At 38.8% G+C, this 24439-nt stretch overlaps 3 protein-coding genes across 5 annotated transcripts; 2 read left to right on the forward strand and 1 right to left on the reverse strand.

Moving 5' to 3' along the window:
- The first annotated feature begins 3106 nt into the window (after positions 1 to 3106).
- tent2 (terminal nucleotidyltransferase 2) lies at positions 3107 to 7645 on the forward strand. 3 transcript variants are annotated; one of them, XM_020920913.2, is made up of 14 exons: positions 3107 to 3534; positions 3698 to 3790; positions 4098 to 4347; positions 4612 to 4726; positions 4915 to 5003; positions 5087 to 5147; positions 5328 to 5394; positions 5474 to 5550; positions 5630 to 5758; positions 5831 to 5874; positions 5956 to 6092; positions 6509 to 6597; positions 6720 to 6799; positions 7090 to 7645. In XM_020920913.2, the coding sequence occupies exons 1-14, from the start codon at positions 3416 to 3418 to the stop codon at positions 7174 to 7176; spliced, it is 1437 nt and encodes a 478-aa protein (XP_020776572.1). In that variant the 5' UTR covers positions 3107 to 3415; the 3' UTR covers positions 7177 to 7645. The 3 variants fall into 3 exon arrangements, 2 of the variants coding, with proteins under 2 accessions (XP_020776572.1, XP_055021396.1); XM_055165421.1 differs by having other exon boundaries at positions 3698 to 3786; XR_008633627.1 differs by lacking the exon at positions 7090 to 7645 and having other exon boundaries at positions 6162 to 6597; positions 6720 to 6780.
- A 597-nt stretch (positions 7646 to 8242) lies between these two features.
- Positions 8243 to 20628, forward strand: cmya5 (cardiomyopathy associated 5). Its single transcript, XM_055165419.1, has 14 exons — positions 8243 to 10663; positions 11237 to 11870; positions 12262 to 16317; positions 17376 to 17471; positions 17577 to 17795; positions 17886 to 17908; positions 18118 to 18242; positions 18377 to 18511; positions 18587 to 18760; positions 18833 to 18980; positions 19072 to 19205; positions 19285 to 19396; positions 19472 to 19648; positions 19727 to 20628. The coding sequence occupies exons 1-14, from the start codon at positions 10548 to 10550 to the stop codon at positions 19977 to 19979; spliced, it is 6402 nt and encodes a 2133-aa protein (XP_055021394.1). The 5' UTR covers positions 8243 to 10547; the 3' UTR covers positions 19980 to 20628.
- Positions 20583 to 24048, reverse strand: mtx3 (metaxin 3). Its single transcript, XM_020920957.2, has 9 exons — positions 23910 to 24048; positions 23241 to 23310; positions 23023 to 23099; positions 22852 to 22944; positions 22587 to 22769; positions 22407 to 22483; positions 22154 to 22311; positions 21991 to 22079; positions 20583 to 21506 (listed from the first exon to the last, which is right to left on the reverse strand). Exons 1-9 carry the CDS (start codon positions 23988 to 23990, stop codon positions 21408 to 21410), a joined length of 927 nt encoding a protein of 308 aa, XP_020776616.1. The 5' UTR covers positions 23991 to 24048; the 3' UTR covers positions 20583 to 21407.
- Between the last annotated feature and the right edge of the window lie 391 nt (positions 24049 to 24439).

A 24439-nucleotide genomic window follows, 5' to 3' on the forward strand; every position in this document is an offset into this window, starting at 1 on the left:
CACTGCAGGTAGAATCTGATTCTTTCCCCAAATGTGAACTGGATCAGATTTTTTATATATATATATATCAACAGGCTGAATCATATTTTTTCAAATGCAACCCAGACCACTTTCATATGTGGAAATAAATCAGATTTGAACCTGATCTGATTGCAGTCTGAACACGCAAGTCATATTTAGGCCTGTCTGACTTCTACAGCTCTGAAATGCAACAGAAGGTACATTTCCATACATATCAACAAAAGAGAACTTTTTTTTAAATTGTAGCAGTTGTAAAGTATTGCTCTTTCCCTCTTTCTCGTAATGTGACACAGCCTAACTTCTGGCTTTGCCTTTACCTCTTCTGCACATCAGGACTCTTCAGGGCCGTTGGGTTCACACATGAAAACTGATTTGTGTCACATTTTATTTGGAATGTGAACCACATCACCTAAAAAGAAGCCTCAGGACCAATGTGAACAAACCAGTTTGAACTGTCAAAATAATAACCATCAATGGTTGAGTGGTCAAATCCAATGACCCACAAGTTGGCGGTATGATTCCATCAGATGAATGCTGTTGTTGTGTCCTCAGGCAAAACACTTGATCCACATTGCCCCCAGTGTATGCGTACAATATAAGTGTGAGTTGTTCCTTGATGTAAACTGCTTCGAGTGCATTTAAGGTGGAAAGGTGGATACACGCTATATAAATATATGACCATTTATTTACCATAATTACTCTCACAACAGCCTGGACCTAATGGAGTTTAATGGTGTGATTTCTGGTTTGAAAGCACACACTGCCAGAAATCTTTTGTGCGGTCTATTGGTCAAAAATCAAGCAAAAACATGCACATGGCTGGACGGTGTTGTGCAGCTCTCTGTGCTGGAGGCAGTTTGCAGGTGGGTCGCAGTGTGTTGAGCAGAATTATAGCAGGAGGGGCATGGTTCCGATGTGATGTATGTAGTTTGTGTGCGTCGACTCAAGATTCTTGGTTGAACTTGAAGATATCTCTGGGGTGGAGTGCATTTTGATAGAGCATCTAGGCATTCTGTGAGAAGCGATGGAGCAGTCAGTCAGTCCTTGAGGAGGTGGTGCCTATGCAGATTTGTAGGTTTGCCATATATATAATTAACTTCACTTCAGTTTGAACTTCAGTTTAAAGTAAAATACTGTTAACTCTGAATCAAGATCAAGTAACAACTGTAATCATATTACAATGATGTAATATGACATAAATAAATGACATTAACATATTTCCATCATAAGTAAACATAATATGAGACATGTGTGAGACATTTACACAATGCAGTTCAGTAATGTGATATTATTGTACACGACTGCCATGTTTAAAGACCAAATTCACATATGATATCTATGATAATATAAAAATAACAACTTCTGTCATGGTTCTGTCCTCTGTCCTTTGTTTACATAGTTACAGACCAAATGCTAGTCTGTCGTTAACAGAAGGGTTCCTCTTCTCATCTTTGTGATGTCAAAGATTTATGATGTTTGTTGATAAGTTTGTTTGAGGAGAGACAGTATATTGTAAACAGAAAGTTTTTCTGGCTTTGATCTCTGGAAGTTCTACCTTTTATTTTGTGGTGTGAGCAGGATGTTTCTCTCCAGTGTTTAGTTTTGTTGGGTCAGTATTAGGATAAAACAGCACCATCATTTTTGGGGAAAGTTCAGGTAGTATCACTACAAAATCATTCTCTGAATATCATAAGTGTCGCGACCCCCAGCCTGAAACCACTGTTATAGGGATCCAGCCTGAGTGTAAGTATGTCTGTCAGAAGTAGGTAATGTTTAACATTTGCAATGTAAATATATTTTTATTTGTGCATAATATTAAACTGTGACCTGGTAAAATACTTATGATATATATTCGAAGAATCAACATGATTTGTGAGTCCTGTGTCAGTATACAGCCATTTTCTGTTTGGCTCTGGGAGGGAGATCTGGCTGCTGAGCTCTACCCAACAGACCCAACCCCAAAGCCTCTACCAGGAAGACCCTCATGAGACAATCCATATCCATAAATCCCTATCCATAGGCCCCTAATAGAAAGCAAGCAGTGAAACAAAATAATATAAAACACTTCCAGAGTATAATCAACAACTCATCATTGCTATTGTTTAATAGTGTTAAAAATTATTTGACAACTATGTTCACATTCATGGTTTAGAGCTATTTATCTATAAAGTTACAAAAGCTGAGATTATTTACATTAAAGACATTACCAAATGCTTTAAACCATAACAGAATTGTTCCTAATTTTAAAGAGGGGGTACTGTCCAAAATAGACTTTTAGGAGCTTTCTACTTGTTATACCCATTATTATACCCGTTACATACTTTATCTCAGCAAAAACAAGCCTCAAGTGGTTTTGTATGTCATTGCAATCTCTCCTGGGTGCTATTCAAAACCTCTTACAGGTAACAATAGTAACAGCCCACATTTCTTCTAAAATGCTCAGTATACAAACTGGTGTAATCCATGCAATTTAATTGTTTATGCTGTGATCATTGTTTAGATAGCACCATGAAGGGAAAGTGACTTGCGGGGTGAGGGACAGACTATGGACAGACTAAATAAGAGATTTTTTTTCTTTCCCCCACAGGACAAGTTGATAAACACACACTAAATACATAAAGGCCTACATCTTTGAAAGACCTACAAAAACAATGTCACCTCTTATACCCCACATAAAAGTATTAATGCTGCTATGATTGTTCTTCAGTTAATGTACTTACATTTATGAAAAACATTTTGGTTCAATAAATTAAATATTAAAACGCCATAATTATTTTTGGCCCAAAAAAAGGCTGTTTGTTTTTTGTTTTGTTTTCATTATGTATGTGTTTTTGCTGTCCTGTGAGTGAGCTTGCGTTTTCAAAAAACTGACTTTTATACTTTTATTTGGCCTGGAGGAGGGCCTCCTCCTGCTTGTTTCTATGGCTATATCTATCTCCACGGAGAATGTTCCAAAATATGCTTATAACAATCTACTGTATCTCCATGGAATCATGCAGCTGATTTTCCACCCCAACGAAGTTACTATCACTTTAATGAAACGGCCCCCGAAAAGACGCCCGCCTCTTGCAGAACGGAAGTGCTGTCTACCCGGAAGTCAGGCTTCATGCGACCCGCACAATCGATTATCGTTGAGTTATCTTGCACTTGTATATATGTGTTTTCGCTGTTAATTGGCGCAGTCGTTGTTATTTTGCCATACGTTTTGTTTAGCTAGTTCTAGAGAACGCTGTTATTTTGGCTCGTGTGAGATTTACTATTAGTTGGCAGTCCTTCTCGACTGGGTGATGTTCTTAATACAGTGTATTGTTGTTCAACGTACCGTTTCATCATCGTCATCGCTGTTACTTTAGTCCACGGGCTTTTGGTGTTGGAGAGTCGTCAAAACCACAACATGTTTCCTCGTAGTGAACAAAGTGGGCTTCTGGGCTTCTATAATGGATCATTTACACGACCCACTGCCTCTTCACGTTTTTATTTCAACCCACAATCACAGCGGTCCCATATTAACAAGTGAGTAAACAAAGTTAGATTGTTTCGTTTTCAGTGAAGTGGTGCGATGTGCAGTAGTTTCACTAACAGTGGTTTAAAAGTAGTTTAAAACTGGTTTAAAAATACTTTGGCATTCTGAAAGGCTTTCCCTGCTTTATTAAATGTTGTCTTTGCGTTTTCAAAGCTATGCTGGACCGGAGAGTCTGCCACTTTATCAATGGAAGCCAACATCAATCCCAGATTACCCCGTAGGTCCCCCAGTCGCCAACAGTCGTAAGTAAGTGAAATTATCCAGTTATTAAGCATGTTTTGTGTCGATTGTTAAATAATGTATGAAGTCTATTGAATAGCTGTACTATTGGGTAAGGAGGCAGACTGTTAATAATTACTTAATAACTTTCAGTTCTCAAGTACAATTGTTAAACCTCACACATAATGACATAACTTAATTTGATCTATTCATAATCTTGAAGTGATGAAATGTATTTGTTATTTTGGTCACAACCCTGTGCAGGGTGTGTGCCCTTATCATCTATCAGCCCTAGTCAGTTGCTAAACTATTAACATTTGTCCTGATTTCTCAGGAGACAATACAGCACTGGCAGCCCAAACCGATATGTGAAACGTCAGCGGGTTGAATCCTTTCATTCAGATGAAATCTCTCCTTCATTTGAATCTCCCCCTCTTCCTCAACATCGTTGCCCCCCTCACCAAGCAATCTCTGGGGCATCTCATGGTACGACTCCCAATGTGTCTTATTACTCCAGCCCACCAGCTCACACGCCTAGCTCTCCTGAAACCTCCGACAGTCTGCAGTCTTATACAAATGACAAGGTAAACAAATTAACACATGGAAATAGCCAAATCATAAACTTTTAAATAATATGATAGATCCATATTATGAACAACCTCACATTATTTGTTGTAGGAATTTAGCCTTTGACTCATTTTATGTTCTTTTCCTTTACGAATATGTATCAGTTAGGGAATGTTAGTGAAGTATTCATAAAGAGAAACAAAATATGTCATATTTTTTATTGTTTAGGTGTAACATTTAGATTTGGGTTTGTTTGTTCGATTGCTGTCATGTTGTTTTAGGTGAGTGCTCAGATGGTGGAACTTTTTGAAGCCTGTCGGCAACAGTATGTGGACTTGTGTCGGAAAGAGACGTGTAGAGCACAACTACAGAAAGATATACGAAGTTTATACCCAGGTGAAAACAAAGTTACAGTTAATTTTTTGGTGTCTTGGATTTGCTTTCCTTTTATTTTTATTTACTTATTCATTTATTGTAATACACATTTATATAACTGTATAACTGACAAAACAAAGATAGTGAAGCTTAAAGAGGGGGTGAGTCATTTAATTAAAAAGTTAAATGTTGACTGACTCTTCTCATAGATGCAAGGCTGTACCTGACTGGCTCTACTATGAGTGGTTTGGGCTGTCGCAGTAGTGATGCTGATCTCTGTCTGGTTGTTAGGATGAAGGTGAGTATTTACAGATTTCCTCAGGCTGTCTAAATGTACAAGACAAAATGTGTACTGTAAGTTTTTTCTAATAACATTTATAGAAAAATTATGATAAGGCCATCCATGTTCTCTCTGCACTCTTGAGATTACTTCGAACTCTAGGTGAGTAGTAACAAAAATAATAATTAATAAACAATATTGTTATTAATATTGCCTATTGCATTTTCTAATGGAAGATCTTATTTATAAACTGTAACTCTCCCAGCTCCCCACTAAAGGGTGCTGTTTTCTTAAATATTGGTCAGTCTGCCCTAGTTAAAATTGAATACTCTTAATTTAAAGCATATGTGGACAAAGTGCTGCTGATTAGAGCGAAAGTGCCAATTCTACGGTTCAAAGAGAAAGGCAGGTAGGATGTCATATCCTTGTACCATTGTATTTTATTAACATGTGACATTTGTAATATGTTTTTCACAATCATTTTTAAGTAACCTGGAGTTTGATCTGAATGTCAACAACACTGTGGGAATTAGAAACACATTTCTACTGAGGAGTTACACCCATGGTCCGTGCCTTATTTGTGTGTATACAATGTCCATTTTGGAGGGCTTAGGGATCAGGCTCACTGATTTCTTTTTTTTCAGCTGACATCAGGATACAACCCCTTTTGCTTGTCATCAAGAAATGGGCACGGCATTGTGAAATCAATGATGCTAGCAAAGGGACCTTGAGCAGCTACACTTTAGCTCTGATGGCACTGAACTACCTTCAAAGTAAGTTGGTGCTGGGCATTTCATTTTCTTGCGGTACTGATGTAAATACAACTGTACTATATTTTTTTGCAGTTCTGAAACCCTGTGTTCTTCCTTCACTGCAGAGGGACCATCCAGTAAGTCTCTTCAGATCTTAGGTTTTTCATGTGTTTCACAGTTATGACTTTGGCCTAATCTTTTCTGTTGTGTTTTATTAGGCATGTTTTGATCCTTTGTTGGAACTTGATATGGTCCCAGATGGTTCTCGACGTGTCCCACACTACAGATCCAAAAACAAATCCTCTTTAGGAGATCTTTTTCTGGGATTCCTTAAGTACTATGCCTTTGACTTCAGGTAGTTTGCTAAGACAATTCTTGAACTATTTAAACCCACCCTCTCACTTTGCTTCGTCTTTTTCACCAGTGTCAAGTTTCTCTGTGAACGACAGCAGCAGCTGGGTTTTGCACCAGCTAATATGACATTCCATGATCTTGAAGTTTTTTAATTACATGCTTCAGTTGTGTATGATTACACATGCACAATTTTATGTTAATTATATCATATTAACATAACACTGATTTAAAATGAAACCAGCATTTATCTTTTTTTATCCCATATTTGTAATTGTGTATTTTTGCTTGTGTACCATTATTCATACATTCAGTGTCATTCAGTTATTTTATGTGAATTTAAAGTATTTATCAACTATTATTATGGACTAATTATGACTAAAATATGTTTTGTAATCTTTTTTTTATGTTTTTTGCTAGATGGGACAGCCAGATAGTCTCAGTTCGAGAGGCCAGAACTTTACCAAAGACTTCTCCAGATTGGAAGAGTAAATTCATTTGTGTTGAAGGTAAAGACAAAAAAGTAGTTTGAAAGCTTGCCATCACAAGACCACTAATTTTATTTTAAATTTGTGCCTGAAAGTTTATACACCATACATTTTGCTTATTTGGAATGTTGTATTTATTTCAGAACCCTTTGAGAGGCATAATGTTGCCAGAGCTGTTTATGAGAAAGCAAAGTTTGACACCATCAAAGCAAAGTTTGCTGAGGTACTGTATGTGTTTAAATTGTATGAGTGTTTTGCTGCCGTTGGTACTGATAAAATCACACATCATACATGTTGAGAAATTATTTTTAGTTAGTTTTCATGTTAAAAATCAAAAAGATAGAGTAAAGCTGTGCAGAGAGCTAAAGTAAACATGAGAAGTTACTGCACCTAATTTGTTTGTTGTATTTTATATATTTACATAGTGAAAACTATGACATACAAATATAACATGATGATAGAAACTTTCTTCTAATAAGACAAATTGTAAAAAGCTACCTTTTGTATTTGCAGTCGTATCAGATTCTAGATGAGAGGAAAGACCTCAACTCGCTTCTCCCACTCGGAGTCATAATTCACAAAGAGCGGACTGGAAGATAACAGAACAGGGAGATCTTTGCAATCAGCCTCTACCTCAAGGCCAGTGGATATAAGTTTGATGGAGTTCTTCAGTATTCTGTGCCTCAAACCTGTTTTTTATGCCCAGGCATACACAATGTTCTGTTTATGTGTCATCAGCAACAAACTAAAGGCCATTGTGATGGAGGCTTTTTTGGTACAGTGTGGGCATAGATCAGTATTTCCAAAGAAATGTCAAATGTTACATTTATAACTGACTACAAGTGTCTACTGTGGACTTTGCATATCTAATGTATCTGCAAATTGTTTAAATCTTTTATTAGTTACTGTTGTTAATTGCAACAATAAGGAATGTTATTATTCTTTGAGAATTTCAGTGATCAACATCACAATTCTGTTATATGTAGCAATTGATTAATAAATTTAAATCATAATGTTTATTACAATAAATGTTCATAAAAAAAAAAAAATAAATATGTTCCTCACCTTACATGGTGGTCGGTCTGTCTCACCCTCATCCAGCTCAGGCCCTCTACCAGAGATCTGGGAGCTGAAGAGTTCTGCGCAATATCTTTGCTGTTCCTAATACCACACTTTTCTGGACTGAGATGTTTGATGTTTTTCCTGGTATCTGCTGTAGCCACTCCTCCAGTTTGGGGGTTACATCTCCAAGTGCCCAGATCACCACGGGCACCATCGATGCCTTCAGCAGCTCCTAGCCACTGGTATTTCTCTAGTTTCTTGTGTTCCTTTTTCCTGATACTACCATCGCTTGGCATTGTGATGTCCACCACTACAGTTTTGTTCTGTTGCTTATCCACCACCACTGGTTGGTTCGCCATCACCATCCTGTCAGTCTGTATCTGGAAGTCCCACTGGATCTTGGCTCAGCTTCTCCACAACCTTTGGAGGTGTTTCCCATCTTGACCCTGGGGTCTCCAGCCCGTACTCTGCACAGATGTTTCTATACACTATGCCACTTGGCTATGTTGCTCCATGTTTGCTTTCCCTGCCAGCATATTGCACCCTGCAGCTATGTGCTGGACTGTATTTGCACAGCCTACACCTTGGGTCTTGTTTGGTGCGGTAGATCAGGGCTTCTGTTGGTCGGGTGCTCAGGGCCTGCTCCTGAGCGGCCAGAGTGCCTCTGTACTGTCCTTCAGACCAGCCCTCTCAAGCCATTGGTAGGATTTCTTGATATCTGCTATTTAGTTATGTTTTGGTGGTACCCCCATGTAGGGGCTTGTCCTGCCATGACAGTCACTCCAGCACCTCTTCCTCTGAACTCCACTGTCTGAAACATTCTCTAAGCACGTCGTCTGTCGGGGCCTTGTCATTGATGTACTTGGATGTTTCATTCTGGACAGTGATTCCTACACTCATTATGCCTTGGCCTCCTTCCGGCTTGCGTACAGTCTCGGTGCTTGATTTGAGATGGAACCCTCCATGCATGGTCAGGAGCTTTCGTGTCTTCACATCCGTGATCTGTATCTTCTCCTTTGGCCAGCTTATGATGCCTGCTGGGTATCTGATTAATGGCAGGGCGTAGCTGTTTCTTGTCTGAGCTTTGTTCTTGCCATTGAGCTGGCTTCATAGGACTTGCCTCACTCTTTGCATGTATTTGGCTGTAGCCGCTTTTCTTGTTGCCACTTCAAGGTTGCCATTTGCTTGTGGGATACCAAGGTACTTGTAACTGTCCTCAATACTACGTTTCTCAAGCCCAAATGACATTCCAATACATGTGCTGTAGATCCTGGTAGTGTGGATAGCTCCCTTATACAGCTTGTTGTCATCCATGTAGAGGAGGTGACTGATGGTGCCCGTTTCTGTGTCGGTTTCCATATCTAGTGCGGCTGATAATTTGGCTAAGGGGGTTCAGACCATGGTTCTATTAAAATAGGTTCAGACCTATGCAAAACAGCAGTCGAGTTAGTGTTTCTCTTGGTATATGCCACATTTGAAGTATATAATATATATAATTCCATTGAGATAGAAAGCTATACTTTCCTATATATACTACACTATACCTTTTTATACATTCTCCATTGCCAAAGATTCAACATTTCCATAGAGACATGCAGGGGGAGGCCTTTCAAAAACATAATCACCAATACATTTCTAGTTTGAAACTAATTAGCTTTGTGTTGTCTCTGCTCTTCTTCACTTGCCTAGATTATTTGCAGCCAAATCGCTTTGAAAAAGTTGCATACTGTGGCTTTAAAGTGTATATGACAGGTGAGACTACTCACTAAAACAACAGTTATATTTAAGATTTTACAAAAAAATATTGCCTAGATTTAAAGGTGGTTATAATTGTAGTGTACTGTCTTGGATATGGGCAGCAATACAGGAAAAAAAAACCTATGAAAAAGGTCAGGGTGATTTACATTTTAAGTTCAGGCTTTTGGTATAGAAATGGAGCCGTTAAAATTATTGTGAGGCATAAAATCTAGTGGGCAAAGCTGGAATCAAATCTGTTGCTCCAAGTTTCATAAATTTGCAAATTATCTATGAAACAACAACAACAACAAAAATGTATTACTTATACGTAGCGTGTGCCTGCCCGAGCAATGCCCTAGAGAAGAGAGAAGCACAAGATCCAAACGTTCAGCAAGTAGTAAGCAGTAAGATAACATCTACAGCATAGTGTAGTGAAGTATCGGTCTTTTTACACACCTAAAAGTTTCTCTTCACCCCAAGAATGTTAATACCTTGTTAGTTACATCTCATTAAAATTTTCTGGACCACATATGCTGTGTAAATGGGGCTTGAAATGCTCTGGTGCATTTTACTCATTTAGTGCAATTAGGTTAGGTTACATTGGAACATATATTCACACTAAGGTTTATGTTCTTACAGACTAACAAACAGCATGAGTCTTGATTGTGTGTTGTGCTTGTGACATTTTATTGCATGCAGTTTAATGACTTGGGCTGCAGTCACTGACGGGGGACAGATGCCACAGAAAATCTGGACCAACTCTCAGCTGTAGGGTCTGGGTACTATTTCAGCCTTGGTCTATATTTAACTCTACTAAGGGGGTTTACATCTTAAAGAGGCCTACTCTTGCATTTTAAGTAACAACACAGTTAAATTCCAAAATACTGGAAATTGTAAATATACCTTCACTTTTAAATAACTCATTGCTATATACTGGACTAAATGGACTTTTACTGGAGGGATACAGCTACAGTGGTTCTTCATTGCTCCGGCTCCACTCCCCCTTTTCATTCCCCACTCAGTCTATTCTTGTCCAGCTGAGTCAGATGGACAGCTCCCAACTTAGATGTAGCAAACAGTCACAGCAGAGCTCCTACATTCATAGTGGTTGAAAACAAAAAGAGGATTCTTAGCTTTTGGGTAACAAGCGCAAAAATTGGACCAAAGTCAAGATGGATGAACCTGAGAGTTTGGACTCGGAGATGACAGAGCTACAGGAGTGTTCTTATGAACCACTGGAATCTCTCAGCCAAGACGATGAAGATGAGGTGGAGGAACTTCAAAACAGGTCTTTATACAATTTCCTGTTCATCTTCTTCTGTGTTCATGCCCTCTAGTTTAGCTGACCTTTTAAATTGAATTGTTAATACCTGATCAACAAGTAACCTCTCATCTTTAGTTCTCAGTCACAGCTCTACCAGTTATTCACGATCTGACTTTATGTAACTCATTTATCAAGTTGCACCATATAGTCCTGTCATGTCATAAATAGCAGAAGACACTGATATCTTGGATGCATCTTTGAGGGCAGGCATCGTTTTTCCAATATTATACCAGTGACGTACAAGGCTGTCACACTGTAGCAATGTGTTCAGGGCCAAGTTGTATTCATAGCTGGAAAAGACTGCCTTGAGAGTATTTAATTAGTTACTTTGCTTATTGTCCAGCTTTGCAGTAGATTTCACTTTGCATGCCTATAAGTTAAAATTTTCTAAGTTTTAACTTGTCTTAGTTGTGCTATGTGGATGTTGATTCATTAGTTTGTACTGTGAAGTGTCAGAAAATAAATCTTGCTGAACAGTTTAGTTATGTCCAACCCACTGCACTGAGCAGCTCTGCTAACAAGTCCTTTCTTGTGCAGTTTGCGAGAGGTTATCCAGGACCATTCAGTGAAGCCCAAACTGCAGTGCCTCATGGTGGATCCTTCATTCTCAATGGTGACTGTACAGAGCGAGGACAGTGGGATTGTGTGGGAGACTGCCTCCAGTCGCTGCTCCACTCCCTGGGCGTCCGAAACCAGTTCTGTGTCAGAAGGGGGCAGCATGGAGGGCTCCGGGGCAGCGGGCAACATCACCATCATCTTTGATGAGGAGAAAGTGGTGCGGCGGCGGACCAGGTCCGGGAGGAGTAGCAGGCTCAGTGATAGGTTCAGCAGGCCGGGCAGTTCTCGATCTGCCTCGGCTCTGGGAGTGGAGAGACTGGAGATGATGGAGGTTTCTCAGCCCAATGTCAAACAGGACAAAACCAAGACTGAACCAGACCTGGAGGAGATAAAGAGCATGGACCAGCAGCTGTTTAGTTTGATTTCTGAAGGTTATGAAATTCTCAACATCAGAGTACCATCTAAACTGCCCACTGTAGATGAGGAGGAGAGCACTGAGCTGCAGGACAACCTATCCTATCTGGACCAGACTCCGAAGATCAAGTCCAGAAACCACCACCAGTGGACTCCTGTTGAGGGAGAAGACTTGCAGGCTGCAGAATCACAAAATGAGGTAGGATTTAGTTTAGTACAGAAATGCACACAGACAGTAAAGTCATTCTCGTAAAGCCACACTTTTGTGTAACACACCGCACCCATGTTGTCAATGAATCACATATATTGTTTGGTGAACTATTGCAGACTTTCTCTGCAATGTATCACCTTGTGTGACAATGTGGTCAAAAACACACAAAAAAAAGCTCTATTTGACACATCATTAATAATAATTTGTGCTGTATACTTTTGATTGATTTAATATCAATTGGATTGATAAGTCAAGGTCTATTTTTCAATCTAAATCAATATCAAGTAATTCTTTGAGAACATTATTAAAATTTTTTGTTCAAAAGAAAAAAGTATCTCCTCAAAACGGTTTGTGATTAAGTGTTTATTTTTTATTACAGGAATCAAAAGACACTTCACCCCATCCACCATCAGACTCAGATCTCAAACCTGCTGCAGATGGCCCTGGTGATATTGATTACTTTGAGAAGTTTACCCTGCTTGACGTTGTGACTCCTGATGAACAAGCAGCAGAAGAACAGGATGAGTGTATAACGCCTGTCCCTCCTCCAGAACCAGAGCAGACCACCAAAGACACAGTCAAAACTATTAGCCCCTCTGCCTCTGAAGAGTCCTTTGTTTTTGTGTCTGATGAGGACATTGTTGGAGAGCACCTGGATGAAGTGTTTTATGGAGAGGGCCCTCCTGCTGATTTAGTGCAGCAAAGTGAAGAGGAAGCTAAAGAGAGGATGCGACGCCAGAGCTCTGTCAAAGAAAGTGGCTCAGTGCTATTTGAAAGTGAGGAGACTGTTCTAACTCCTATCTATATCTCCTCTGGCCCACCAAAGATCATTGACCCCATATTATTGGAAGAACCCACTGCCATGTCGTTTATGTACTCTGACCTTTATGAGGATGCTATGGGGGAGAGAAGGAGAAGCGATGAGGAGTACTCTGAAGCAGAAAGCGTTACATCCGAGAAATCCTACAAGAGGTGTTTGACTGATGATTGTGAGGAAGCGGACAGTGGCTACCTGGAGAAGTTTATCTTGAAAGATGAGACACCAAATGTGGAGGTTTCAGCTGAGGTTGTAGATGACCATAAAGGAGGAAGGATGATGTGGTCACAGAATGAGTTTGAGATGAGTGGGTGCTTGACACGAGTAGTTGAAGCAGAAGATACTGAAGAAACAATGAAGGGAGATGAGATAAAAGAGACTAGGCCATTTGAAAAAAGTTCAGAATCATCAATATCACAAGTCGAACATGAAAACAAAGTGTTAACGTCTTATCAAAAAGAAGAAAGTGTGGAAAAGTCTAAAGTGACTGAATTTGAAACATCCTCAGAATCATCAATATCACAGGTTGAACATGAAAACAATGTGTCAGCTCCTGATCAGAAAGACAAAATTATAGAAAAGTCAAAAGTAATTGAAGGCAAACACACTGAAATTAAAAAGCCTCCGGGAGAATCTCAGAGTGTTGAAGTTGTGTCTGAAGTAGAAATTTCAGAAATTCCAAAGCAAGAATCTGTTGAGCAGAGCACCTCTGAAATACATCTACCAACTGAGAAGATGGAAATTACAGATGAAGCAGCTACCATAGATACACCTGCCCCAGCTACAGACATTCTTCAGACAGCCATTCAAGGAGATGAAACTCAAGTGTCTGAGTCCATAGTGGATGCTGTAGTTGAAGATACAGGGCTGGAGATTCCCAAAGATTCATGTTTAGAAGTTATTGCTGACTGTGAGCCCCCTGTCCAAGCACATGTGGAAGTTATTGAAAAAGGCGAAATAGATATTCAAACTCAAGTATGCATTGATCTGCAAGAGGTTAATTTGGCCACTACATCAACAGTTGATGATTTGGATCAAGAAGGTGAAATTATGACACAAGATGATGCTAAGATTGAACCAGTGGAAAAGCCAATAGAAATTGTCAAACAAGAAGATGTTTCTAGTGAAGAATTAGTTGCTTCAGAGGTCAAGGCTGATGTGGTTAAGGAGATGGTCAATGATAGTGGTGAGCTCATACTGCTTGTTCCCAAAGGACAAGCTGTTGAAATGGATATAGAAATAAGCCCACAGCCAGATATGAGTCCAGCAGATCAGGAAGTTGATCAGGCAGATAACTTGGAACTGATAGCAGAGGTTGTAACACAGCCAGAGAGTGAAATTGTGTCTAAATTTGAAGAAAAAGCTAAAGAAGATTTACATTTGCCAAAGGAGGAGATCAAAGAAGCAGATAAAAATTTAGAGTTGGAAAAACAAGAAATTGTGCCATCAATACCAAGTAATATTTTTCAAAAAGAAATGCCTTTTACAGTCCAAGAGCCAATAATGGAATCACAAAAACCTGAGGTAGAATATAAAACAAAGGATATTGAAGCTAGTGTAGATGAAACACCTTCGTCCATGGATGAGAGTCACAAAGTCAAACAAAAGACAGATTTGAAGGAACCTATCTATACACCTCCACAGGAAATACCAGTAACTGTGCCAGAAACAATTACACAAATACAAACAGACACTCAGCTGCAAGAAAAAGTACACATAGTTATAATGACAGCTATAAAAGATGAAGATGTAACAACTGTTCTTGCTGAGGAATGCCCTGAAGCTGAGCAGATTGCGCAGGTTGTGTCAGAAGAAACAGAGATTGTATCTGATAAAGTTGATTTGCCCCCTGCTTCAGAGGAGGGGGGACAAAATGTAGCTTTGGAAGAACAGGAGATGACTTCTGAAACAGTACCAACAGTTGAAGAAGAAAAAGAGATCATATCTGATAAAGTTGATTTGCCCCCTGCTTCAGACGAGGGGAGACAAAATGTAGCTTTGGAAGAACAGGAGATGACTTCTGAAACAGTACCAGCAATTGAAGAAGAACCAGAAAATGCATTTGATAAAGTTGATTTGCCCACTGCTTTAGAGGAGGGGAGACAAAATGTAGCCTTGGAAGAACAGAAGATGACTTCTGAAACAGTACCAACTATTGAAGAAGAAAAAGAGATCATATCTGATAAAGTTGATTTGCCCCCTGCTTCAGTGGAGGGGAGACAAAATGTAGCTCCGGAAGAACAGGAGATAACTTCTGAAACAGTACCTACACATGAAGAAGAAAAAGAGATCATATCTGATAAAGTTGATTTGCCCCCTGCTTTAGAGGAGGGGGAACAGAATATAGCTTTGGAAGAACAGGAGATGACTTCTGAAACAGTACCAACAATTGAAAAAGAACCAGAAAATGCATTTGATAAAGTTGATTTGCCCACTGCTTTAGAGGAGGGGAGACAAAATGTAGCCTTGGAAGAACAGAAGATGACTTCTGAAACAGTACCAACTATTGAAGAAGAAAAAGAGATCATATCTGATAAAGTTGATTTGCCCCCTGCTTCAGTGGAGGGGAGACAAAATGTAGCTCCGGAAGAACAGGAGATAACTTCTGAAACAGTACCTACACATGAAGAAGAAAAAGAGATCATATCTGATAAAGTTGATTTGCCCCCTGCTTCAGACGAGGGGAGACAAAATGTAGCTTTGGAAGAACAGGAGATGACTTCTGAAACAGTACCAACTATTGAAGAAGAAAAAGAGATCATATCTGATAAAGTTGATTTGCCCCCTGCTTCAGACGAGGGGAGACAAAATGTAGCTTTGGAAGAACAGGACATAGCTTCTGTAATCACTGAGACAACAAGGCAGGATTGGTCTGTTTCACTCAGTGAGGCAGAGACAGAGGAACTTGACTATGAGATAGTAAATAAACAAGAAGGTGAAGAATCACACAGCATTGAATCAGGGGCACCAAAACAGGAGTTAGATCAATATAAAGAAATTGTAAGCGAGGAACTGGAGGAAGAGCATACTGAATGCAAAGATAACAGTGTTGCTGATGAGGAGCAGACACTAATGGGTGACGTAGAGGAGGAGACAGGTGTACACTCCACTCTGAAAAGGTTTACCCCACTGCAAGATCTGTCTGGATTACATGCAGCAGATGTGAATCTAGAAACAGCTAATATAGAGGAAAATGCATTGGATCTGGACCATCAAATGGATATAAGTGAAGATGTACAAGATGTCTGCATGCAAGACGTGACAGAAGATGCTGAGAAAAAAGTGAGTCCTGATGTCTCTATGGAGTATGAAATTATAACTGAACAAGACACAACAGAGATGGCACAAGCTGAAATGGAAGATGAGAGGGTAGAGTTGGTAAAAGAAAATGAATACATGGAGGACGTTCTGGAGGACACAGCAGACACAGAGGAGCTTATGGAGGTGGACTATGAGACCATTGATGTAGAGGAGGAGCATCAGGCCCGGCTGGCGGCTGAGCTGGAGGGGCTTGACTGGTACTGCCTCAGCTGTGGGTGTCTGCTGCCGGAGCAGGAGAGTGGACCACACCAGAGCCATGATGTTACTGCAGTGGACAAAGCCTATGAAGAGATCATGGTAAAGCATAGTAACTCAGCACACAAAACATACACAAAACACAAAAACAATAACATTTTGTCAAATACATTCATATTTGTTATTATTGGGATATTTCAAATTCTAGAATATGATGGTGCCACATTATTAGATGAGGACACCTATTTTTTCTATATTAATCACACTGTATTCATAAAAATAAAAATCCAAACAGTATCCATAAATAATGCAATAATAAAAAATAAAAAAAATCATCATTCTAGGCCAATGTTGATCTGCAATTTTCAACCCATTGTCATCTTCATACCAATAAACCACTAAATCACACTAATTCTGCAAGGAGACTTAGTACTGTGGCGATCAACGTAACAACTGTTTGCATCTGCAATATCCAGACTCAAAAACCTGCAATATCAATGATAGATTTTATTTTAGGACATAGCCCTAGACCAATTATAACAAATATGAATTTACATTTCCCACTGTATTTGAGAATATAAATTATTATTTAAGGTATGTATGAATATTACCCATATCATCTGGGCACTCCCAAAAATACGAGACGTATAACACAGCTCATTACATTGTCACACATGGTCAACACGGTGTGCAATGATGGTGTGATGTGCTGCTGGGATCTGAGATTAGTATGGCATCTGCTTACACTTTGGGTCAGTGCAGGGTCAGCCACTGGGATGTGACACAAGTTAGACTGTTTAACTATTACCTCTTATATTGTATATCAGTGCTGTTTAGTTACAATAATTCAGAGACACAGAAACAAATCCTTCATATGCAGAAGTCTCTGCCTACTCAAAATCATGCACCTGTTTTTGATATAGGGGGTTGTCAGCCATTCCTCTGACAGAGCATGAGAGGCTGTGACCTACTTAAATCTGAGCTGTTTACAGGTGGTGACACAGGATCCAATTGCACTGCCTGTACTCTTCTGCCAACATCTGATGTTTAGACATGCCACAAACCCTGATTTTATATCTCAGATAAAATGCATCTCAAATTAAGTTAAAAATCATCGAAATGGAGTTGTATGAAGTTAAAATAAATTGTCTTTACCTCAGGAAAAGTTGAGTGAGTGGATTTCAGAGCTGCAGGGGAGATCTGAAAACATTGAGGACCTGGTGTCTGAGCTGGAGCTGGCATATAATTCAGTGGAGGTATGTTGTAAAGACACCATACTATGTATACCAGAGCCAAGTATGTTTTACCTATTGTATGTTATAGTTCTGTACTCCTTAGTTTCTATTGTACTTTACAACCAGGAACAGTTTCATAAGAGTGAGACAGAAATGCAGGCTCAGAATGAGGAGATGATGGCCCTGGTCATGGATCAGTACAACAGTATGTCTGTGAGTATGGAGGAAGAGAAGAAGGCCAAGCTGGAGCAGCTCTACGACCAAATAGTGTCATTCCAGGAGAGCATTGACTCTGCTAAAGGCACCCTCGAGACTACAGCCCGAGAGGCGGAGACAGACGCAAGGGTTAGAGCCACTTTCTAGGTTTTGATAAATCTCTGATTTTTAGTCAAGATAATCAACTAATGAAATGAAAACTCATTGCATTTTATACAGTCACCTGAAGACATTCATGCAAGGTATGTACCTTTAGTGAATGAACTGTGACTGATGTGGCTGTTTTTCTAACACGCATTTCAAATTGGTAAATAGTGTGTTATGTATTATGAGCCATATTATATTATACAGTGTATTGGTTTTGCTTGAACTGTTTCATTGACTTTCACACCAAAAGTTTTTTGTGTTTTTGTGGACATCACACATAAGCTAAATCTTGTTATACATTTAGGCTCATAGTAGCTCTGGACTCTGCCATGTCTCTTGAGCTTGGACCCAAAGGACTCTTAGTATTTGAGGACTATGCAAAGGGCAACACTTCTAGCTCCCAGTTAGCTCAGCGAAAGGGAATTGCAGGTAAAAAAAAAAAAAAAAATAAAAAAAAAAAAATATATATATATATATATATATATATATATATATATATATATATCAGTATAATGTTAATACTAATATAATACATTTTACTTATTATATACTTAATTCTCCAGTGCCTCAAAGACCGACTCTTCAGGTCCAGGAGCCAGGCTCAGCCACCAGCTCCAGTGTCACGGTCTACTGGAAGGTCAACTCTGAAGATGTCATAGACTGCTTTCAGGTGTACTGCATGGAGGATCCACAAGGAGGTAGTATTTAACAACACTGTTGTGTATACAATATATTTTCATGTGTCAATCCGTACTTTTACTACTATTTTGCAGTACTATTTTTCCTCCTGCTTTTAACAGCTATATCAGAGGAATACCGTGTGACAGTAAAGGAAAGTTATTGTGTTTTGGAGGAACTGGAGCCTGACAAATCATACAAGGTGTGGGTGATGGCTGTCAACTACACAGGTTGCTCTCTACCCAGTGCACGACTCATCTTTAAAACAGGTTAGAAATCATAGAATAGCATAAGGACCATTATTACTATTCAAAGTCATTGACATCTCTCTCTGTGTACAGCTCCATCAGTACCTGTGATTGACACTGACAGGTGCACTGTCACCTGGGACACAGCCTTTCTGAGGTGGAGCTCAATGCAGAAGACTCCTGAACTATCCTACACACTGGAGTACTGTCGACAGTATGAACTGGAGGGAGAAGGCTTGAGGTGCACTAAACTAAATACACTACTATTAGGAACTATAGGTCTATGTTCCCTCATCATCATTCATAACAGTTATTTTTTGGTGTGTGTTTAGAACCATCTCTGGTATTAAAAACTTTGAACATAAAGTCCTTCTTCAACCGAATGAGAATTATCTGGTCTACATAAAAGCTGTGAGTGAGGCTGGTTCTAGTGAGCAGAGTGAAGCTGCGCTCATTTCTACTAAAGGTAAGCACTTCCTTCAGCATATCTGTTTATCATACACACAGTATTATTGTGCCTTCTTAATTTTAATTTTCATGTGAAGGAACAAAGTTTCACCTGCAAAAGGCAACTGCTCATCCTGCTCTGGAGCTGTCTATGGACCAAACTACCCTGCACTACTCTCAGGACACATACGACAACATGCCAGATAAGGCGTACGTCAATATTAAGTAATACTTCGTCAACAGGTATGAACATGTAATTACAGCTTTTGATTATTTCTTTTACAGGTGTCCATCTATCCTGGGCGAGCAGCTCCCAGTGAGAGGACGCTATTACTGGGAGAATGATGTTTCAAGATGCACTGACTACAGGTTGGGGGTGGCTTACAGCTCTGCCAATATAAACAGTCCTCTGGGAGAAAGTCAGTTGTCCTGGTGCTTGCAGTGCACCCCCACACCATCGGGGTATGCAAAAAAGTTTAAATTAAATATCACTGTCTGTGCTACCATTATTATTTATGTAAATGTATTTTTTCTTCACAGTTGCAGTTATCACTTGGTGCACAATGACATCCATTCAAGTTTGTTTGTGATTGATTTACCTGAACGAGTGGGTATCTTCTTGGACTACCAGTTTGGCTGTTTGTCCTTCTACAATGCTCAGAGCGGTCAGCTGTTGGGGTCCTTCTCTGAGCACTTCACCCAGCCGTGTCACCCCGCTGTGGGCATGGATGCTCCAGGGAGTGTGGAGGTATGCATGGTGCAGGAGGTGCCAGAGTTCGCTAAAGACAGCTAGCTTTGAAAAACGTATGTGTGCAGATTATATTAAATTAGCAGGTGCATTTTCATAAGCAGAAATATATTTTGACAGTATCATGATTTTACGAGATACACCTTTATGTGAATATTTGAACCAATAAGCACACTTTAAATAATGTGGACTTATTATTATCATCATTATTATTATTATTATTATTGTGTTTTAATTTGATTTTTAATTTGATTGTACATTTTCAAATTTAAGGTTAATCTGAATATTTTTTCATCTTTGGAAAAGCACTTTTGAAATGGTATTTCATGTGAATTTGTGTAAATAGATATCTTCAGATGTATATTTTGTATATAAGCCAAATAGTATATGAGCTTAATGCTCTGCTTGATTGAATTAATAAATTATACTATTTTAGTGTTGTTTGCACTGATCAGTTTTTAAAATTAAATTGACTATAAACAGTGCTCGGTTTATTGTAGAGGTTCTATTAACCACTAAAAAAGCTATAAATCAGCCTAACCAATTACACATTTCTATACCTATCATTGTAATTTAAGACCAATAAAAAATTTTTTTTTAAAAATAACATAATTTAAATACATTTTAAACAAAATAACAAACATAAAATTTGTTAGGGTTATGATCTAATTTATTGCAATTATATGAAGTTGATGTTACCAACTCACAGTGCATAGAAAACAGCAGTGACAAATAATGAAATAAAATTATAATTAAAACAGACACAGGAAAAGACAACAGCAGTCATGAAGGCACATACAACAATAATACAAACAGAGGGAATGTGTCATGTTAAAAGTAGTATATGAGTCAGTTAAAAAACTAGAACAATGACACTTGAACACTTGACACATTCAATAAAGGCAGATATATAATGCATTAGGGGATTCTTCCATAATCTTTATATAAAATTCTTATAACTTATATAGATATATCTAACTATATGCTTCTTCTATTGCTTACTTATTTTACAAAGCTTGTGAGAGCCAAACTAAATATTTTTCAGTCATACACATGCCCATACATATTTTATGCATATAATAAAGTCAGAATGTGCTCACCTCTGGTAATAAATAAACTATTTACAGACTCTTTAATCTTTATAGTTGATAGCAGTACAGTTAAAAACAACCGGTGAAACTGTCTCTTTATAATATAGAACAAAAATATGTTAAAAATTAAAATGGCAATTTTAATTTCCCGTATTTTCCCTGATGGAGTTTCCATTTCCTTTGGCTTTCCCTTAAACTTTCAGGGTCTCTCTGTCTAGCACCACTCAAGTGTTCCATGCTTGACCACATACGTGCATCCAAACTAGTTAAAAACCTCTTATGCATTTTCTCTCCTTCACCATCTTCAAAAACTATCATCATTATTCCTGCATTCTTTTCTATACTTTATATTTTTACCCTCTTTTTTCCATAAGGCCCTGGGTTATGCAGGGTTTGAGTTCTTCTCATTTGCCAAAGTGGGTTTAGGCTCTGGTCGGTGCGGTTTGTGCTGAGGACTGCTACTGCGAAGGTTATCATCCATCTGGAAATAGAAATAGTAAAATTAGATTAGACCTTATTTTATAAACAATGAAAATATAATTCTTATTTTCAGAACTTTATATCTTCATCCTACAAGATGGATGGTAAAGAAATTGTTATTTTTTATATAGAGGCTGCATATTATGTGTCTATTAGAAGTCATCACCGTGTTATTTGAATGAAATTAAAACTTTTTAAGGGTACATTCATGTGTCTTGGTTTTGTCATTTGTAGTCCTGGTTTAGTCTTGCTCTAGCCCAGGTTTAGTTTTGAGTTTAGTCCCAGTTTAGCCCCAATTTTAAAGTGATGTGTGCAGGTGTGAATGCACCCTAAAGCTTTATAGCAAATGTTACCATACAATTATATAAGTCTGTTTAAAATATCCCATTACTCGTACATACACAAACACATAAGGCATGTGTTGTGTCTCATGTTGACATGAGGAGTCAGAGAAAGTTTTAAATAAATAGAGTAAAAATAGACACCTTTTCTATCAAGTTGGATTCTTTGTTTACAAGTTGGGTCAGTTTCTGAAGATTGGCATCTTTTGTTTCTTGAACTGACACAGGAGAACCTGGAGGGAAGATGTAGTAATTTGAAATAAAATAAAGTTTCAGAGAGACAAAAGCAGCATAAAACTTATCGTACCGGATTGACTGGAGCTGAAATAGACAGCAAGGATGTTCTCACAAAACTGAGTCAGGTTTTCCAGATGACTGAGGTGACTCTGCAGCGGACTGCTGGGGAGGCCGGCTTTGTACAGCGGGGCCAGGAAACCAAACACAAAGGCGTCTAGACTGGTCGGTCTATAGAGAAAATATTATGTCTTATTACTAGAGCCATGGTCACCTTTAAGCCACCTTTCTTCTTTTGTAATGAACTATGAAATGTTAACACTTACAAGCTACCAAAGAAGTAGTTTGCGGTTCCCAGTCGGTATGAGAGGAGGTTAAGGCACTCTTTAGCGTCACTGTAAAGCTAATACAAAAGATAACAGATAAATAATTACATAACAAAACAATAACAATATTTAGTATTTTCAGTTAAAATGTTTTTTTTGTTTTTTGTTTTTGTTTTTTACCTTGGCTTCTATTTCATTAATTCTATTAAGTGGGGACTCCCCTTTGGTCAGCAGGATCCTGGAGATGGCGAGGTTCGCATGGCGACAAGGGACTACAAAGTTCAGTGGAAATGGAGAATGTGAAGCAAACCAGGGCCTTGTCACATTTGCATAATTTTCAGCATCCACCCAGAATGTATGCAACTGGAATGAATAAGCAATTATTTATAATGATTAAGATACATTTTAAATATTGGCAATTTCAGTTTAAACTGTGAATTTTTACCAAAGCTGGTCGGAGCTTCTCTTCCAGTAAAGCTATGTAAGCCAGAGTGTCTGCACCCTGACGTGCTGTTAAGTCATAGTCTGCATTGAATCGCTATAAAACATCCGGATGAATATATCATACTGTAGTACAAGACTATTCAAACTAATGTGGGTAAAGTTACAGCCTCACCTGCTTCCGGAGAAAGTTAAGAATCTGTGTTGGGTTTGTAACAGACGACTCACCACACATCAACTCTGGGACTGTTGCTGGAAGTACAAATACACTTTATAGTAAGTTCTGGTTTGCAACGTAGGCTATAGTACTTTTATTCTGCCAGATAAAAGCCTTGTATTAAGTTTCAAATAAGTAGGCCTACAGTAAAATGTTATATAAAAAGTCAGCCACACCTGTGAGTGTTTTCCATGTCCAGTCGATTGGAGAAGCTGTAACTTGAGCTCCAGAAAATTTGGAATAAGCCTAAAGGAAAGACAACACATGTGGTCTACACATGGTTTAACCCTGATGTTATATGGCTGAATTTAAATGTGCTCCAGCATTATAAACAGAAACTATCAAAGCAATCAATTAGGGCGTCACCATGCGGTGGGTCTTACTACTACAACTACAAACGGTACTATAACATGATAGTAATCACCGAAGCTAAGTGTAATTCTGTATGGCATCTTTACACACAGACGCTCCCACACTACGCATCAACAACAGGAAGGGACTCTCCTGACCAAGATCACACAGGGGCTTGCTCACCAGGCAAAGGGGAAGACAATACAAAATGAATGCTATTTTTTAAAACAGCTGACCTTGAAGGACGAATAATTGGTTGCAGCGAAACATTAACATGCCGCTGCTCGATGTATTCAGGTGAAAGTGAAAAGGAAAGACAATGCGATTGTGTGAGTGACATTGCTGCAGAAAATCTAGCACGGGTATAAAAACGATCACGGTTGTGTCATGGGAATTAGCCTAAAAGCTAAACAAAACAGAAGATACAGGAGAAATACTACGCTTCAATTATAAATCTGCACGATGCGATCAGATGCATTATTAAAGAGACTTACCAGCACTATGAGAGACTCTGTGTGGACAGACGGAAGACCCCAGCCGCCTCCCCAACACCGCAGCTCCATGGACAGCGCCATGTTTGGTTCAGAGAAGGGGCTGTGGAGGTTGACGTCATGACGTACCTGAAATAACCAGCGCGGAGGATTGTTCATGTCATTGTGGTGTGAAGCATCATGAGGATCTGCATGAAGGTTTCAAGCTACACCATAGCCCAGTGAGATGGGGCAGCTGGTAAAACAGTATCTGATATGACATAGCCGCATTCATTCCATAATCTGTTCTGAATCTGACAACCCATAAAAAAAGTTTGAGAGAAAGTGATGGAAAACCACTACCTCCCATTTACTGAATCGTATAACTAAACTTTGAAAACTCTCACTTATCACATATTGAATTGGCTATCTGTAGGTCTTTTTGAGAAGGACCTTCACACAGTGTAGCCTTTGCCTCCTGATGCTTTTGTGAAATCTCACAAATGTTCTGTCTCTAATGTGTGACAGTTGACTGTACTTACTACTACATGATA

The sequence above is a fragment of the Boleophthalmus pectinirostris genome, unplaced genomic scaffold (assembly GCF_026225935.1).
Source record: "Boleophthalmus pectinirostris isolate CB_2022bp ecotype Guang Dong unplaced genomic scaffold, ASM2622593v1 HiC_scaffold_757, whole genome shotgun sequence".
Classification (NCBI taxonomy): Eukaryota; Metazoa; Chordata; class Actinopteri; order Gobiiformes; family Gobiidae; genus Boleophthalmus; species Boleophthalmus pectinirostris.